Source organism: Cynocephalus volans, chromosome 1, assembly GCF_027409185.1.
Source record: "Cynocephalus volans isolate mCynVol1 chromosome 1, mCynVol1.pri, whole genome shotgun sequence".
NCBI classification, from domain to species: Eukaryota; Metazoa; Chordata; class Mammalia; order Dermoptera; family Cynocephalidae; genus Cynocephalus; species Cynocephalus volans.
The window spans coordinates 104,992,874-105,013,194 of record NC_084460.1 but is presented as its reverse complement, the minus strand read 5'-3'; the positions used below and the strand labels follow the sequence as shown (position 1 = coordinate 105,013,194).

At 32.8% G+C, this 20,321-nt stretch overlaps 1 protein-coding gene across 4 annotated transcripts in view; it reads right to left on the bottom strand.

Moving 5' to 3' along the window:
* FXR1 (FMR1 autosomal homolog 1) overlaps nt 1-20,321 on the bottom strand; it is a 54,435-nt gene that overhangs the window by 14,946 nt on the left and 19,168 nt on the right. For all 4 annotated transcript variants that reach the window (XM_063113314.1, XM_063113313.1, XM_063113311.1 and 1 more), the window contains exons 2-10: nt 19,579-19,631; nt 18,011-18,104; nt 13,353-13,424; nt 12,792-12,940; nt 12,470-12,563; nt 11,705-11,821; nt 9,996-10,166; nt 8,415-8,493; nt 4,461-4,570 (exon numbers count right to left, since the gene is read on the bottom strand). In XM_063113314.1, the coding sequence (XP_062969384.1) occupies nt 4,461-4,570; nt 8,415-8,493; nt 9,996-10,166; nt 11,705-11,821; nt 12,470-12,563; nt 12,792-12,940; nt 13,353-13,424; nt 18,011-18,104; nt 19,579-19,631 (939 nt within the window). The remainder of the gene's footprint in view (nt 1-4,460; nt 4,571-8,414; nt 8,494-9,995; nt 10,167-11,704; nt 11,822-12,469; nt 12,564-12,791; nt 12,941-13,352; nt 13,425-18,010; nt 18,105-19,578; nt 19,632-20,321) is intronic.

Genomic DNA, 20,321 nt, shown 5'->3' with positions numbered 1-20,321 from the left:
GCATACCAATATATAATTTGGAAAGCTTTTCTAAAACACATAGCAATGTGTATCTACTAAACTTCAAGATTTTAAACAACTGCTAAAATAAATATAATTTAAAATACCTATATTTTCAGTAACATTTCATATTTGCACTAAAATTAGTGTTTAAGTGTGGTAAATAGTTGAGGTCATTTTTTAAAAATCAGTTTACATCAGGTTTTCTGATTTCTAACTCAAATTTTCCAAGTATATAAACAACTTTTAAAATTAAAATAATTTTTCCTTCAGATTGGCCATGAGTTTAGACTAATCGTTATCACCTTTAAAAACAAAGTTAAGCACATTAGCCATGTTCTCCTATAACATGTGTTCAGATAACAAAATCTTGAGTGTCTGTGTACTGCAGTGGGTACTTCCTGACCATTATGAGAAGTATCATCTACAGAGCATAAATATTTATACAACATAAAATAAAGGAATCATTGATAAGAGCAAATACTTAGTCACACTTACTAAAGTAAATCAAAGGAGTAACCCAGACTTGGTTTACTTTGTTGAATTTCAGAACAGGAAGGTTTTTAAAAGTGGGAGGGAAGAGAAATTAAGATGGCTTAAAGAGGATTTTTCTTCGTTAAAGAAACACACTTCCAGCTTCCTAACGGAGAAAAGCGTAAATAAACTCTCCTAGTTTCAATGTCTCCCCTTCATTTTCTTCATTTTACAAAATAGTTTCTAACAGTTACTTAAACAGATTGGCTTAAGAATTGGTTCTAAAGTTAGAACTAAGTGTAGCTTAAGAACTTTTGGTTCTATATATGAATCCACTCTATAGCTGATTTCCAAATCATTTTTAAAAAATTATAATTGGTGACTTAAATATGGTTGACTAAAAAGTAGAAAAGGACTAGGGAAGTGCTAGGGATATAGCACAGAACACAGCTATCAGGGAGCTTACAAAGAGCTGTGGTGACTGTGAAGAAGTAATTTCAACTATGAAAGTATGAAACAAGGAAATCTAATTTAAAATTTGGGAGAGAAAAAGTCTTGACACTATCCTCAGGAATTCACAAGCAGATAAGAGGCATTCAAAGTGAGCAAAGAGAAGAGCAGGAAGAAAGAATCTAAAAATGTTAGGCATATACCATGTTTCTGGGACTATATTATGCATTCTATATCTTATTTTTATGTTCATTAAAAAATAAGAAATATTATAACAGTTTTAAAGTTGAAAAAACAAAATAAATAATTTGCCCAAAGTCAAGAAATTGGCTAGTGAGCCAACCAATTTCATATCTAATTATCTAATTCCAAATAACATCTACTTGTTAACTGCCAGGATCTATGCTAAGGTATAAGGATAAATAAAAGTCCCTGGTCTAGAAGCAATAAAAATTTCAGGAAAAAATACTTAACATTCCTGTAATAAACTCATTGCATAGCATTAGTGATATGACCAAAATATAAGAATATTAGAATGTGAATTATGTCACTCCAGGAGTGGAAAGTTAGGGAATAAATAAGAATATTATTATTTAAAGCAGATGTTAAAAAAATAAATAAATAAAAATAAAGCAGATGTTAAAAACAAATAGAATTTTTACTAAGTAGAAAATGAAGATAAAGTCATTCCAAATAGATGATCTGTAAGGAATAAGAGAAATGCAATGCCTTGACCTTGAATGGGAGATGGTATCAATAGTTATTTCCAAAGAAAAGGAGAGGTAAAAGGAATTCTTAGAAGCACATACTTTATGGAATATTGGATCCCTGTTCCTGATACCTTATACCAAATAAATTCCAACTGGAGAAAAAAATTCACGTTTAAAAAAAAAAACCTGGAGAACAAAGATTTCTGAATGATCTTACCAAGGACAGCACAGAATCCAGAGTCCCAAAGCAAAAGTCCTTAAAACTCCAACAACATAAAAAACGGGGGGAAAAAAGGCCATAGAATATTTGCTACATATATGAAAAGGCAAAGGACTAGCTCCTTAAAATGCAAAATGTTCTTATAACCCACTAATAAAAAACACAAAAATACTGTGAAGAACAACAGTGGTTCACAGAAAAATAAAAATGTCTTTTAAGCCTATGGAAAGATAACATACACCTTCTGCAATAGCACTAATTAAAGTTTAATAAAGCTCAGTATTGGCAAATATGTGGAAAATAGACACATTTCCTAAACTGGTGAAAGAGATGTGTGAGAAAATAATTAAAAACATCTTTTAAAGCCCAAATACCCTTTGATCTAAAAAATCCTCCACCAAGAATTTATTCTTCAGTTATACCTGGCAAAAAGTCACAAGGGATAGTCACTGTAGCATTATTTTCAACAGCAAAGCAAAGACATAAAAAGACAACCTGACAGTCTATAAAATCTATTAGGCATGACAGAGTGGGAAGGAGAGACATGAACAAGACACAGACACACATTTATTTTTAACAATATATCTTTCTCTGCTACTCTTTTACAAAAATACACTCAATTAATTGATTTAAAATGCTTATCAAGTACCCACTTTTTACAGTTCATAGTCTTAGGGGAGTATAAAGAATGACAATTCAGATTTGACTTCTAATCTGGTTTGGAGATAAACCAGAAAACATAATATAAGATTGAAAAAAAAAAATCAAATACCAAATTATACAAACAATAATTGCTATAGTAATCAGGTGGGAAAAGTCATCTTAGGCTAGGGGTGGGTCACCAAGGGCTTCAGAGTAAGCACATTATAAACTGAGTCTCCAGTTTAAGACAGCTAAAATTGTGAAATGGTGACCCCCCAAATAAGCCAGCACCAACCCTCAGATTTGTTCTGGCATGCACAGTTGAAAACTAGAAAATTTTATGTTACAGGTTTCCTCCTCTTAAAGATGTTGGAAATTATAGCAACACATAAAGCATGCATTCCCATGTGGCAATCATACTAGAGCTGAGCAGCATCTGCTTCTCTTATAAAAGGACACTTTCCCCTCCCCCTTCCTATCTTACACATTTCAACATGCTTATTAATTTACATTAACAACTTGGCCTCTGTAAGCTCTTTCATTTCTTAAGCCTGGCATAGAAACAGCAGTAACAGTGGCTAAAACTACAAACACAGGAAAATACAATAAGCTCTTATTTATGAAGGATAACCTAAAAGAATAAGCTTACAACAAAATGATAAATACTGGAAAGCAACTGGGGCTAAGCAAGCTAAGTGAAGACTAGATATTAAATCAAGCTTAAAAATTTATAGTTGGATCATTTACTGTCCCTGGACAGTAAACGTCATGATCTTCAGACCAATTTTTAAGCAATAGTTCCATGCCACATGGATCACCACTGTTTTACATCTGAAGTATAAAAGGAAAATGTGCCAATTATAATGGTATGACACTTTCAATTTTAATCCTTCCCTGAAAGCCTCTTAAAATCATGCAAAGTGGGAGGGAGGGTGCGCTTATAAAGAATAAGTAAAAGTTATGTGAAATTTTTAACTTTTTAAAGCAGTGTAGGATGAAATCACTGAAAACAGCATTCCCAGCCACAAGTAGTAATCAGTTATACAATACTTGGACATTTGTTTTTCCTCATTCATTTTTAAGTGCATATTCACCTCTACATTCTAACTTAAAAGGAATAAAGGAAGCAGTTATCTTTAAATGGGCATCTTTACACCAATTACACCTTTACACCAATACTTGGTGTTAGGATACTTACCGGGGCTAAATTTCTACAGCATTCTCTCTCTCTTTTTTAAAAGACTGATTCTACCCAATAGGTTAAACTACCCAAATAGTATTCTGGTGTGCAAAACTCAAGAATGTGAGTGCACTGTTTTCTAGGAGATAATTCTGAGAAAAACCTTTGCCTTATAATCCAGCTAACAAAGCTTAAGTTGTACAGAGATGACCACTGAAGCCACAAATGTGACAGAGATCCTTAAAGTAATGTACCAGAAGTAAAGAACAGAATTGTAAAGCAAAATATCAACATGAGAGAATAAAAAGATTGAAAAAGAAATTTCAGGAAGTTGAGATCAGAATTAATAGCAACATAAAAGCTCAATTAAGAAATGGTCAATGCTTTCGGAGTCTACAGAAAGGTCAAGGAGAATGTGAGCAAGAATTCCTTTATAACAGACTTTTGTTGAAAGTATCAAATTCTACAGCTTTACACTTTAAGTTTAAAAAAGAACTGTTGATATTAACAAATCAAAATCTTTATATAAAGAGAGCTTTTTTACAGAAAGATGGACAAACTAAGAACCCAAGGCTTACAAATGAAAGACAATTTGTTTTCTAAATGTGTGAGCCAATTTTATAAGGAAAAGTATTCCTAAAAACAAGAAAAACCCACCATATTAGAGTGTTAAATAGCTCAACAGATATAACTGATTCCAAAATGAAATATAAAATAATATATTGTTGGCCAAGAAAAAATTTTTTTAAAAAAAAGGCAAATAAACGACATTTTAAATACTTACATCTTCTCTAGGTAATTTATTTTCATTGTCTCCTTCAATTCTCACCCGGACCACACCAGATTTGTCCACTATCTCTTGAATAACTTTGCCGTTTTTTCCAATCACTTTTCCTTTAGTAAGAGAAAACAAATATAACGATAAGTTAAAAACCAACTCGGCTACCCTTTCAATACCAGCCAAATAATTTATGACTTGCTATCAAATTATAACCACCAAGCAAAGCTCCATCTTTTTACTTTCAATTAACTCACCCTAAATACTACATAGGAATTTTATCCTTACTATAAAACTTACTCCTCTTCAGTATACCTAAAGGTACTGAGATTGACAATGCTGCTTACATGTAAGAAATTTTCAAAGTTTAAAAATTTTTCAGTATGTCCCATATCATTTTCATAGTTTTAAAATATCCAACTTTACAAAAAGAAGCCTATTTTAATTTGGCATGAATCCTATAAATTTGTGTATATTACACATGATATTCACAAACAAATTCAATCATGCTTTTATTTTCAAGTTTGTTTGTCCAAAAGATATCTGTGACTTGAAGGTAATGTTAGAATAAATATTCTCTTCAGTAAAATGTTTATATTTAATAAGTATTACATTTTACACCAATAAGTTTTTAAAGTACTTCGCAGCTATGTACAAGTACATACAACATGTGTACAATATTGTCGTGCTACATGACATAAAATTTAAATTATTTACCTTCTCCAAACTAACTTGTAAGTCTGTCCAACAGCAGTTTACTGAGTATACAGTAAGCAAAGGAGAAACTAAAAGGGAGACATGAAAACTCTCTTCCCCCAGACACTATTTAGTTGTAAAGATTAACAGACACTCAAATAAAACAACAAAGCAACACTCGTTAGTGTCAACCAGTAACAGCAGTAAATACTCAGGTAACCTTCACTATATAGAACAGATGTATAAAGTTATAAAGTGAACAGCAACACTGTATTTGTTATCAAGTCCATATCCCCAATTAATTTTCTTACTAAATCATTTTCACAAAAGCCTGTATTAATTTTGGTTGAAAGGGGTTAAAAAGTTTTTCCTATTGCATGCATGAAAAAGTTTCCATTAAAGCATGATTAAGGGAATAATGGCAAAGTAACCTGGTCCAATACTGCAAAAGCACTATAATGAGATTTTCTTACTCTTGTATTCCTAATCTCAAACCTCCTTCCCCATTAATAACCCTAAATATAAAAGGAGCAGCAATTGAACAGGTAAAAAGGAAAAAAGGAAGAAAAAATAAAAAATTTAAAAATTTAAAAAAACAGTAGGACAGGGAATTCTCATGATGTATGTCTTCTCTGAGCAGCCCTAGCAACAACACATAAAAGCAACCTTCATTGCTAACACACTGAAGCTCAGGCAGCAACTCCATCCTTGACCCTGATTAAAAATAAGCAAATGCCTTTTCCAAAAACAAAAACCAGGTTGATATATCAAAATACCTCCCCCCTAAATCTTTACCACCTCCTTCTTGTGAACTACCAGTGGTGACTGAACATTAATCACCCTCTTGGGGTCCTTGGCAGGAACCTACCTGCAAGTTTTATTTAGTCCCACCAGAGACCATCAATATTTAATTGATCATTTCCACAGTTTAAATTGCAGGGCATATTGACAAATTGAAGCAGACCTGTAGTATAAATTGAGCACTAAGTATAAATGTTGAAGAGACAGAGTAGAAAAGTGATTAAGGAACCTTTTAGAAGCTGAAAGGTTTTCGTCCACTTTCAAATCAATGTTCACTTAATATTTTTTCCTTTGATTTGGGAAGTGTGGGAATAATCAAGTTCTAGAACTCGTGGAACCTGAATGTGTAAGGGAATCCTCTCTGGAACTTACCCACCATGTGATCCTCTTTCCCTTTTACTCCTCAATCCTCTTTTTCTTTCACTTGGACTAAGAATGCACTACTTTTCAAAAGACTGCTTCACCCATAAAACATTTTGGAGGGAAATACAGTATTATTATACGTGATAACCAAGAAAAATTTTTACACTATTCTTGAGTATTCCACCAATGTATAATAGTTGCTGCTAATGTATATTTCTTAAGAGCACACAGACATCCCACATCACCAAATCCCACAAGTCAGAACAGAGGAAAAGAGACATAATGGGTATTCACATTATTGCACTGACAAATGAATAAAGGGAAAAATCAGAGAACTACAAATATATCCAATTTCCTTATTTTCTGAAATATCAGCAATTTTTACTTACAATTAACACTACCACCAATTCTGTAAAACCAAGGCTATCGTCTATAAAATTGTTAGGTTGGAAAGAAACTTGGTTTCCTTTGACAAACTCACCACCACATCATTTTTACAAGTGAGAAAACCTTAGCAAAGTTATATTATGTTATGTAAGAGTAGCTACCACAATGTTATTACTGACAGATATCAATAACTGAGTATGATTTAAATAAACTAAAAAGGTGATCATTTTCAAAATCAGCTTTCTTGTCAAGGGTGATTTCATTGATGATAAACATTTGATAACATTTCTGTATCCTAACAATGTTTCTAAAAATTATACAAAATTCTTCAAGCTTATATTTAATTTTAACATCTCAACTCATTTCTCCAGCAGCTTAGTCTACAACGAACAGTAGTATACCAAGAACTGATAAAGCTGAACTTACATAATTGGCACTATGTCACACATACCCAAATGTTTGGGCAGAATTTAAAAGCTTTTTATGTAACTACTGATAGTGAATTCCAAGAAACAAATTCTTGTGTTGTAAACTTTTTCTGAGTACACTATATATTACCAGCCAAAACAAAAATCTTTTTAGAACGGCAGAGTTTTTAAATTTTCAAGGCTGGTCAGTTAGCTCATTTAGCTCAGTTGGTCAGAGTGCAGTGTTGACCACACCACGGTCCGGGGCTCAATATCTGTACCGGCCTTATCAAATAGGATTTGATAAATGAAATACCTATAGCTTAGAAATCATCTCCTAAAGGCAGAATAGGCCTTATTTTAAAAATGGAGCCCAAGGGGCTGAAACTATTTCCTTAGGGTCAAAAAAATTAAGGAGACACAATAGGGAAAAAAATTTACCCCCTCCTAGTAAACTCGACTACATTATGTTGAGGCTTCTTTTTATACTAAATGTTTATGATAGTCACTGAGTACTTAACACATAACTAAAGTTTTCCCATTCACCTCAAATAGCACTTAAAAACACAGACAACACAGAAGTGGGATGTATTAGTAACAGAACTACAAATTAACTAACCCCAAGCTATAATGTTGGTTTAACCATAATTTCAAACTCAAATTTTTTGTCACTTATTAGATGGGTGCAACAGTTTTTATTAATGGTGTTGAACACTTAAGAGTGAAACCTCCTCCCCTCATATCATCATCACCATCCTTCTGTACTGCCCACAACTTCTTACCTTATTCTATGCCTTTGCAACAACCAATTATTATTTATTCAGGGCCTACTGTGTAGAAGTTTATTACCCTATTGTTAGTCCACTGTTACTTTTTCTTCTGCACTAAACAAAAGAAAAAAATTATCACAAACACCTTCTCAAAAAGTATGTCACAATTTTGATGGATATATGAATGTAAAAAGACATTAAGGAAATGAGAATAATAGAAAAGAGCCGGAGGGATGAGAAGGCTTAACAAAGACTGTAATGACAAATTTATAAAAATCATGGGTCTTATTAGTGGATCACCCTGTACAGAAGAAAGAAAAATCTTTACTTTTTAATATATGACAGACAATAACAAGGTGTAAGTCACATACAATGTTATCACCAAAAAAAAAAAAAAAGGTAAAAGTATTACTATCTAAATATGCCATAAAACTAAGTAGACTAAGGTATCAGACTATGACTACAAGACTACTTATCAATTAAGTCACTATACATAACTAACGTTTAATTTATTAACATTTAGTAGAAGTACTTACCAACGAGATTCCTAGGAACCTGAATAAAATCCTCCACAAATTCCAAGAAACCTCTAGCCTTTTTCACAGCATCAGCGCTCTGAAGGGGGAGGAGGGGGGTAAAGAGACATGAAATACTGTTTCAATCCCAAAGCAATCCACAATCCAAAACAAAAACACAAGAGAAAATTCTGAATTATTACGCTCTACTAAAAGATTCTGTTCAGCCCACTGGAGAGACATTTCAGGTTGAAGTCAGTCATGAAGTACTTAAAAAAAAATACCAAAATAATGAGTAAATTAATCACTAAAAGGCTCAAAAAAAACTGTCAGTACTTTTAAAACCAAAAAATGTTATTAGACATCTCTAAGGTCCATTTTAAAGTATTGAGAAAATTAGTAACAGAGTTTAAATTACTTATGTTACACAGCTACTGAGTAGACAAACTCTAAAACAATCCTAAATATACCGGTCCCTACTCCCATGTTATATATCTCAAAGTGAATGTTAAAAACACAAATTATTCAAACTGTCTAAACTGTCTGCTATTTATTATTTATTCTTAATGTTGGAAATGATTTAAAAAGCTGTTTTTGCAGAGATGCACTTTTAAAAAGTACCTACTGATAAAAATCATTAAAATTCATAATTTCTAATGGGTTCAATTTTCGATTACTAGAAGGTGAGGGGGGGTGAGTCTCTAAAGGGGTTTTATAGTTCTCAGTAACAGTTATCTTTCACTTTTAACATATGTTCTTTAATAAGAACAAATTTATAGCTCAAATTTATTGTGTGCTCACTATATAATACACCATATATAATACTTCAAAAAAACACAGTCAGTTCTCATGAACTATAAGGTAAGCACTATTATTATTTTACATGAGGACACACAGGGAAAATAAGTAACTTGCTCCAAAAGTCCACTCAAAGTGGTAGAGACAGGATTATGACCAAGATTATATGGCTCCAAAACCTGACCTCCTACTTCATTATACTTCTACTTTTAAAGGTTTCAGAAATAAAAATGAAGACTCTAGTCAGACTTATATGAATCAAGCTTTTCAAAAGAGCTGTATATAAAATAAAGTCAAGACCTGAATTATAAATCAAAAAATATCTATTCTAATTTGGTCTCAATAAAAAGGCTAAATAATATATTTTTTAAAATAACTTACCAACTTTCTATCCCCGCAAATGTTACAATTAACCAGTGACAAAGTAATACCAAAATTCAAGTTCTATAAAAGCTATCCTGTTACATGCTATTTACTACTGCCATTGCCTGACAAACTACGCACTCAAAAAATATTTGGATAAATTACTTGTAATGGGCATAAAATTAAGCTCAGAAGTAGTTAAGTAACTTCTGAAAATACTACATCTTACTCAGTAAAATTTTTCATTGCTGCAATACAAAATCAACTTCAATCCACCTTCACAAGTAATGATTATTAGGCTGATTAACTTTAAATGAATAAATTCCTCCTCAAACATGTTTCACTTGGGAAACTGAAATTCCAAATAAAATATGATCAAACAATAGATGGTTAATATGTTATAGTAAAGTCAGCCAAGGCAAGAGACAGAGAACAGCTTACCTCTCCATAGATTCTAAATGTTCCAGTATCTTCATCTAGCTCAATAGCAGTAACTCCAGGAACCTTTCTAGCTTGCTGTATGTTACTACCATGTGTTCCTATTGCCAGGCCCATTAAATCTTCTCTCACAATAAACTCCTCATGAAAAGCTGCTGCAAGTTGTTTTGTGCACTAGTAAAAGAGAGATATTATAAAAGATCAAAAACAAGTTTTTTCTACATCCATGTTCACAGCAGCATTATTCACAGTAGTCCTTAAGAGGTAGAAGCAAGTCAAATGACCACTGACTGATGAAAGGATAAACAAAATGTGGTATATACATACAAGGCATTATCATTCAGCCTTAAAAAGAAAGGAAATTTGGAAATTCTTAAAAAGAATGGAACACAAGGATAAACCTTGAGAGCATTATTATGCTAACTGAAATAAGCTAGTCATAAAAAAGATTAATTCTGTATGATTCCATTTATATGAGGCATCGAGAGTTTATAGATGCCTCATATAAAATTTATAGAAACAAGGTAGAATGGTGGTTGTCGGGCTGGGAGAAGGAAAACATGTATAGTAGTATTTAAAAGGGTACAGAGTTTCAGTTTTGTAAGATGAAAAGTTCTGGAGACTGGTTAATCGACAGTGTAAATACCAGGGCACTTCAAGAAGCTAGCAGAAAAACAGAATTAAAAAATGTGAATCTTTCCATGAACTTTTTGAAGTACCCTCATATACCTGACATTATAGAACTGCACACTTAAAAATAGTTAAGATGAAAATTTTGTATGTATTTTACAATTTTTTAAAAAAAACTGTAAATTAAGTAAAAAACTAAAGTTTTTAAAGATTAGTTTTTAAAAAACTAAATTAAGTAAGTAAAAAAGGCCAAAAGTCAATCTTTCAAGAAATAAAGGAAACTCATACGATGTCATGAAAGAAAAAGAAAAAAAAAAGTTTTATCAGTCTATTTAATCATGGTCACAGAAAACAGTATTATAAAACAATTTTCCAGAATTACAGATACAGGCAATTCTCCAATTCAGATGATTCTTATTTCAAAATTCATTCATACATCCCTTGTTTGGAATTTTTAAATTAATAAGGACACCAGCAAATTTGTCCTAAGAGAATATGAGGTATGTTTACCGTAAGTAAAGACAGTGTGTGCATGCACATGTGCTCAGTTTGGGGGGAGGGGGCCACGTGAGGGAAAAAACAAGTATCCTAACAGCACGACAGTGAAGAACAGGAGAAAACAGGACAGAGAAGCAATGATAGGCTTAATATTTGGGAACTACAAGCTTTGTGATGCCCCAATCCTAGTCCTCCTCTCTTCTTGCACAAGAGTTGTTACAGTGAACTAGTTACTAGTAGAAGCATCATGACTGACAGGTGACTGAGCAGTTAAAAAAGAAAAAATAGGTTAAATCCAGGGTAAAATACCAGCAATTTTATGGGGTATCCCTAGTAAGTTTCTAGGCTCTTTTGCACCTGTCATAAGTCCTTACATAAAAGTCAACAGGCATTTAGCAAACAAAAGGCTATGTTTGATAAAAGTCAAACAGAAAAACAATTCTTCAAAGGACATGATGGCTTCAGATATTAGCTACAAAAGGTCCTAGGATGCCTTATCTACCAAATAGTTTGAGCCAGGGAACCTAAAGAATACACTTACAACTAAATAGGACACACAACAGACCTTTTATAGGTACACTTACTTCTAAATGCTTGGTGGCCTCTTCATTTCTGGACATAAGCATCAACTTTGTACGAATACTTCGCAAATGCATGTCACTTAAAATATTTACTCTCTTCACAGTTGCTTCACTGGCAGACTAAAAACAAACAAGTTAATCACTTAAAAGTTTAATCATTTTTCAAGCTAACAAAAACACTATCTTTTACACAATGCCTTCTTAATTCTCATCTACTATACTGCTCCCTTCACCTAACACTTATGCTCCCTGAAAAATCTTACTTTCCTTTCTGAATTCCTGTGTCATTTAGATCTGCTATTCAGAATACCTTTGGTTGGGGGAAAAATTCAACATCCCACACATTAAGAAATTTATGTTAAAAATATCATATTAAGAATTTTATTTTTCTGGGGCTGGCCTGTGGCTCACTCGGGAGAGTGTGGTGTGGATAACACCAAGGCCATGGGTTCAGATCCCATATAGGGATGGCCGGTTAGCTCACTGGGTGAGCATGACGCTGACAACACCAAGTCAAGGGTTAAGATCCCCTTACCGGTCATCTTTAAAAAAAAAGAATTTTATTTTTCTCCTTATACCAGAAGAGATAAAAAGTAATTAACATTCTGTAACTGAAAAAAAAAAAAAATTATCCATACTCTATTAACGAATTTACTCGACACCAACTTTACCTTAAAAGCAAAAAATAAATAAAATCAGGATTTGATCCCCAAGGGGCCAGCAAAATTACCCATTAATTAGCTACCTTAAAATATGGTGTTACCTTACCAGTATCATTAGTTGTGTGGTTTCTGGATGGTAAAATATTCTGCATGCTCCTACTGCTTTCTTAAAATCTTTATGTGCATTTTCATTAGCACACCTAAAGAGAAATTAATTCATGTGTAAGACCTCAATAACAGATTAAATATAGAGGAGAGTTACAATCCAAACTCAGTATTTCATTTTGACATCCCCCATTAAAATCTTTATTAAAAAAGATTTTCTATCTCAAGGTTTTGATTGGGTATTTGGGGAAAAAGACTGCCTTGTAGCACTGAAAAAGTCTCTTAATTCACAAACCTATTCAATAGTAAACAAAATTACTCACGCCTCTCTCAAATCTTCAGGAACATCCACTGTGCATTTAAAGAAGGTATTTTTTTTGACAGTTTTATTTTGATTGACAGGCCGAAGTCGTTCAAATGTGACTATTTCGTTGTAAGTAGCATCACAAGCAGCATACTCAATGACATAAAACTAAAAGACATCAAAATAATTTAAAAATCCCATCTGAGCAAAAATAATGAACTTTAATTGAAGTTCTAATTACCTCGCTCAGTCTAACCAGTAGATCCTCCCCTTGTATCACTAATACTAAGCACAACTTCATTACATAAATCTGATTTACCTAAAGTAGACTATAGGTTCTTAACAAGCATGAACCTTGGTCATCTCTACATGCTTGAGGTGTACCTCTGGAGAGCAGCTTTGGTATTTGTCAATACAGAAAACAAACAGAAATTAGTGGTCTAACGAATTTCTGAATTGTTTAATCAACTATTTCTGAAGCAGGCTTTTGGAAACAAAACAGAGTTGGAATATTTCCAGAACCAAGAGTTGAGGTATTTCCTTGGATACTAGTCAAAATACAAGTGTCAAGATCACTTACTTCTCCTTTCATCATCCGAACTTTAGCCAACCACCATCCACATGGCTCTTGGTCATTTGCTCTTGAATATACCTGTGAAGGGGGAGAAAAATGCCATTATCCACTCATCCCAAAAGATTTCAACAATGTAAATATAACCTGTTATAAATGCTAAATCCCATTAAACTCAAGAATCAAAAATGTTATTTTATTGAAACTTGTGTGCTAAATGCATTTTAACGAAAGTGATATGTATGCTTAAATTTTATTACTTAAAAATAAAACTATACTGACCAGCTGCCCCCCCCCCAAAAAACCACCCTGAACACTTCTTGGGCTACCTAGCTTTTTAGAAATCAATTCCATATTACTTTAAAGAAATGCTTCTCCAAAGGCAGTTTTTCATAATGTAAAACATAGGTCTTTCCGTTTCCGTCAACATTGTTTATCAAAATTAAGATTTTCAGAAAGTGATAAATTCAATTCTAAAATTCCTTGAAGGATATGACATTCAGATCTCTTTCTAACAAACCTAAGTCAAATGTACCTAAATTGTTTAGCTGAACAGCAAAAAATTACACACATTTAGTTCATCCAGAGTACGTAAGTACCTTATAAAAACCCCTATGCACAACAAATTTAAATTTTATGTTTTTTATATCTGTAAATATCAGTTTCATTAACATAATAAAGTTAAAAGTTTCCACTGGGGATTAAAGTTATTTCTTATAAAAGAGTAGCTTGTTTAATGTATTTCCAATACATGTAAAGGGAGAGGGGGCTGGGAAGAAATAAGAAACATCCCACAGAAGTCTTGATTATAGGAACTAAGATTGCCCTTACAGAGATGGCCAGGGAAATCTACCAGTGGATGTTAATAGCCATCTGGGAGGAAAATGCAAACAACTACAAATGGGCAAATTATTTTGAAAAGCGTGCAACTTTTATCAAGATAATGTGAGAGTGTCTTTGGAAGTGTTGCGAATATGGAACTGTAAATGAATAAGCCAAAACCTAATGATAAACTTTACTGTACACCATAATTAGAAAAACATGAGAAAAAGCAAGAAGTTGAGATACCGATCAGGGTCCCGGTGGACTCAATTTTTGCTTTTGAGTTACTTTTATGCGCCAAACTATTCAAAATGGTCAATATTTCATAACTTTTATTTTCTTAGAGATCTTCCAAAGAACAAGAAAATTTACTTTTTTTAATAATAGAATAAAACTCATCCACTGGACCCTTTTATAAATCTAAGGTAGACTCTAGTGATTTTATTTTCCTGTATCTTGAAACATTTTACTATTTCATCATCATTATTCACCAGTTATTTTTAGCTATGGTTTAAAAAAAGACTAAAATAAGAAAACAGGAGAATGATGGCTAGAATCATGTTATACAGGATACAACAGTGAAATAAATCATTACTATTATATCACCCTACAGTTTCCTTACTGCATAGACCAAAGTATTGCAACTCTTTCAAGAAAGTATAATAAAAACTGAGGATCATCCTTGTAATCTGTTTTTGGCTACTGTTGACAGTTGAGAATTCAGAATATTTTATTTTTCCACCCATAACTGTGAAGAGAAAAAAATTTACAAAAAACTTTCATGACTATTAGAGAAATCAGAAAATAGATGCCAAGGTCAAGGGTCAGAGCGACATACCAGTTAGCTACCAAAAAAAAAAAGTACATGCAAAAAGATAGCAGCACTCTAGATTCTACTAATGAATGTTATTTTATAAACCAAAATCTTAGCCTATGAATATGAAGTCTTCAGATGTCAACACCCTAGATGAACATTCTCAAACAATACATTACTAAGGAGAAAAAGAAAAGATGGTATTCTCATCCAGTTAATCACTTAACTGAGACTTCATCATGCAAAATCCTCTGACAAGAACCCAGAACATCCTGTTTTTCTAAAAGGACACATGATAGTATGCTTTCATTTTTTAAGATGTTTGTGCACCAAAATTTACCTGTTAAGTGGAAAAATGCCAAAAAGCAGGTGTGTTTACAAAGGTGACTAAAAAGAGACGCTGAAGAAATGCCAATAATTCAATGGATTAATCAATCCAATTGGTTAAATATAAAATATGATAACCACAGCACAAAGATGGCTATCCCCTCCCCTCTTCAATAAAATTAGAGGCCACCAAAAGTTCCAAAATATTCTTCGAGTATTGCATTCTGATGATTCAAGTGTAAGATGAACTAGAAGTAATAAGCTAGAACTATTAGAGATGTACTTTATATCTGATATCAACATTTCTAAGATGAGTATGTTCTAGGTCCATGCATGACAGCTGATGAGCAGCTAGTTACATGTAGAGAACTGTACACATTTTAGGTATATGTATCATCAAAACCAGGAAAACATGGAATAAAAAGTTAGATTTGCTATGTCTCTTTTACACTCCTGGATTTTTACTTCTCTTTATCATACCTTTTTGCCTTTCTTTTCCCCTTTCACTCATCAATCCAGTTCCCATCAAAAGCACTAAATGAAAAAAACAACACTCCCATAGATAACACAACTTTATACCTGATATAGTCAGATATGTTATTTTTGTGGCTGACTGCTTAGCTCACTTGGTTAGAACATGGTGCTGATAACAGCAAGGTCAAGGGTTCAGATCCCTGTACCAGCCAGCCACCAGAAAAAAAAAAAAAGTTTATTCTTAGTAAACACCTTTTATCTTAAAATCTTCTGGGATTGTGCAAAATAGCAGAGGCAGGCTGACATTCTTCAAACATACTTCTAAATAGTAACATTTGATCCTTTACTGGTTTATTATAAATGATACAACTTAGGAACAGCCCAATGGAAGAGATGCATAAAGCAATGTGGTGGGGGTATGGGGACCAGAGTGCACAGCTTTCATGCCCTCTTCTGGGTGCATCACACTCCCAGCACATCAATGTGCTCACCAATCTAGACTCTCCTGGGGTTTTTTGGTATTTTGTTTTAGCAGCTGGGCAGTGCTGGGATCCGAACCCTTAACCTTGCTGTTTATAACACCATGCTTTAACCAACTGAACTAAACAGCCAGCCCCCTGGAAGTTCCACTTTTTAAACAGATTATTTCAGTTTAACACAACAGCCTCTATTCTCTTCTAAATTCTGTGAATACTCTATTAACTTTTCCAAGGTTATACAGCCTTGGAGGCTGGGAAGCTTATAACCAGTTTCGGGTTTTGTTCTTCTCAATGCTATTCTCCAATGTTCTCTAATATATCACTCTGTATTCACAGCGTTTTATCAATTTGGGGCCAGACTTAGAACTCATATTCTTTTGTAGCTCTAGGAATCCTTCCTCTTTAAAGAGGGGAAAGGTGACTTTCATACGACCATTAGTAATAAATTTAGAACAAAAATGATCCAAAAGAGAGCTTTCCACTGAACTCTTCAAGCATTTTTTTTAAAGAGTTGAACCTTATGAAATTTCCATTCTTGTACGTCAGGGGCAGTTGATTATTAATTTCATATGATTTACCCAGAAATTTAATTTCTTTAAAAATATGCTGTCTGCTTAAACACTAGGTTCTACTTTCCAGTCGACTTATGAGACTTAAATGAACTTAGAGCACATAAACGAGTGTTATGATCTAGTGGCAGCCTCCAGAAGGCACTATATGATTCATAGTAAAAAGTTGATTTTTAAAAGGCCTAAACTGAAAATGTTTATTTTCAAACCTATTTAGTGCCCTTTTATTTAACTTTTTAAAAAGTGGTAGCTTTATCTTTTTAAATCTCCAACACTGAATGCAATACTACAGTTTTTTAAGTATTTGCTAAACGTTTGCTTTTGCTGAGTAAAAACTGCTAAGAAAATATGATCCGCTTGTAAAGTTGAAGGTAATGGGAAAATGAAGAGTTCTCTAGATTCTCTAAAGCTGGATGTGTAACATTCTGGGCTATTGGCAGGGCAGTAGAAATCCACCCCACCCCACCACACCCCCCAGTGATTTCACATTTGACCTGTTTTGTCTTTTATTATAGATACCTGCCTTGTTCAGCTAGTAATATAAAAATAATACATGAATAACACACATATTACACACATGTTGTGTAGTAAGTCTGATATCTCCAACTAGTGTATAATTTTGAGGTTTAAATTGTTTAAATTTTCTTTTTGCTTTTATACTTTTTAAAATTTTCCAGACATTTCAAGAATATTCTACAAGGCAGTATGCTAATTACAATATTTCACATTACATATGAGCTATACGAATGATTACTATAGTAAAGGATGACAACTACCAACATATTACAAGGACACTGGAGCAAAAATCATAAGAAATTTTGGAGTAGTTGGCAAAAAGAAGAAAAACAGTGACTAACAACGTACAGTTCTGTGCCAGATTCTTTTAAAATCAATTTGGATGCATTATAATCCTTAACTTTCAAATTATTTTCATTTTAGTGTTAAAGAAATTTGATCAAGTCCACGAAGCTAAAAAATGGTAGAGCTGAGACATGAATCCCATGAATCCAGTTGACTCCAAAACTCAAGAATTGCTACATTACTTAGCTATTACCAACAGAAAGAACAAAGAAAAGGAATTGAATTTATTTCCATCAGTCAAACAGATTTTCCTACAAGAATATTTATTTCAAAAAAATGAAAAAATAGGCACCACAAAAAAATAAACTTAAAAATACATACCTCTACTTCATCTCCTTCACTAATTTCTTTTTTTATATCAGGAGGTGGTGGTAATCTAACTTCATTAAATGGAACCTGGCGTTCTGGTTGCCAACTGAAGGATTATTAGAAAAGGAATTAATAATTTTAAAATATATTATTATTCTAATAGCCCCTAATATGAAAACTATATAGTCTCTGCTTAGTGCTGTATATTTTTCAAGTTAACCATCTAGCTTTCCCTAAAGAAAAACAACCTTCATACTACATAACTTCCCGAGTAATTAGTTATTTAAGTAGAACAGATTCTGCATGACTGTTGAAGTTTATAAATAATTAACATGATTGATAAGTATATATTACCTTCCAAACTACTCATCCTAACAGTACATATATTATTCTGCAAATGAAATAGGCTAAGTTCACAGTGATGACTAACTTATATTTGAAATAATGTCACATCTACACAGCTGCCAAATAAATAGTGGAATCAATTTATTTCAAACACTTTTACAACTATATGACCTGTCAAACAAGAAACACGATTTCAAAGCAGATTAAAAAAACAATATAAACCGCACAATTCTTACTATACATGTTCACAGAAATACAGAAAATTTATCAGCCATTACTCTGAATAGCTGAATTACAAAAGATTTCATTTCTTACATTCAATTATCTCTTCTACAGTGAACACATACATTATTAGAATCTAGAAAAAGTATATTTTTAATCCTCATAACAAATATGAATGTATTAAAGTATTAATTTAGCAGTTTCTGAACTGACATTTCCTTGTGTTGTATTTTATAAGTTGAATATATAAAATTAAAAATTCTTCCCTATTCCAAGTTCTCATATGTCATTTATACGGGAGGTATACACACTGGGCAAAGCAGCAGCTGACAAGTAGAAGGTTTTTGGGTGCTTTCTTTTCACCATTACTATCTAAGTGGCAGCTGCTCAAAGACAGAAATCATCTCAACACTTGTTTCTACATGAAGCAGCTGTTGGGCAAAGATCTTTATAGTCAGTTCCAGAAGCAGCTTATAATTGGAAGTTGAACAGTTCTTTTCTGACCTTCAATTAAGTGGTGCTCTTTTATAACCCTTCCAAACCAAGCCCAAAATACTGTCTTTCCCATTTTTAGATTAACCTACCCCTTACAAAATCTATAAAATTGTGTTAGTACTTTTTAATACCGAGCAATTAAAGATAGCCTAATACTTTATTCTAACTACCAGTAGCCATTTGGAAGGCCCTCTACAATATCATTTTAACATTCTGGGCTATTAAGCACACATAATCTCATTTGTATCATTATTTCTGCACAAATTACTTATTGATTCACATCCATACATATTTTGGCAAAGAAGGTGGTCATGAAAAAAGGCCGAGAGTTAAAATATGGGCAGAAAAATAGGTAAAAGGTCAAAACTACACTTATTTAAATTCTTAAGATGATCACACATCCAAAGCTGTACCCAAAGCAAAATCATTTTCCCACTGGTAGAAGAAACACCCAAAAACAAACAGTTTGACACAACCAATCTCTAAAATTAAGATCTCTATTAATAAAAATAACTTACTTATTTTCAAAAACAACTGTGAGGGAGTCTTCATGAACGTCTTTGATAAATCCCTGCCAAAAAACAAAACATTAAAAACATATCAGTATTAATTTATATGTTATAGCACTCTAAAAGGCTATATGCGAGATACAAAAACAATATGGAATGTTGAAAGAACAAAGTTTGGAATTAGGCAGATATGGGTTTGCTTTCCATCTACACCATTTGTGAGATGTATGTTAAGTTACATAAACCTCATTTTTCACATAGTACCACCTACCTTGGAATTAGCAAAAATAAATGTACATTTCTGGAACGTCACAGGTATTAATTGAATGAGGCAATATTTAGTATTGTGACTAAGAGTTCAGTACTTAGAACTGTGACTAACAGTTCAATCTCTGGAATGAGGCTGCCAGGATTCACATCCCAGCTCCATCCCTTGTATATTCTTGAAGACAGTTTTAAGAGAACGGAGTTAGTAAGTTTCATACCTCATGAAATTATGAGAATTAAATGAAATAACGATTAGCACAGTACCTGACACAGAGTAACAACTCTACTTTATTGTAAATGTTGCAAATATTAAATTACAGCACACCTTTAGTAAAATGCATGACTACATTTTGAATACTACCTTTACCATTAATCTTTTTTTCTGCTTCTCACCGTTCCCTTAAAAAAAAAAAAATGGGCTGAGTCTACTGCCTCAAAACCATTTTTAAATGAATATAAATAGATTGTCAATAAAAATCAGTGGT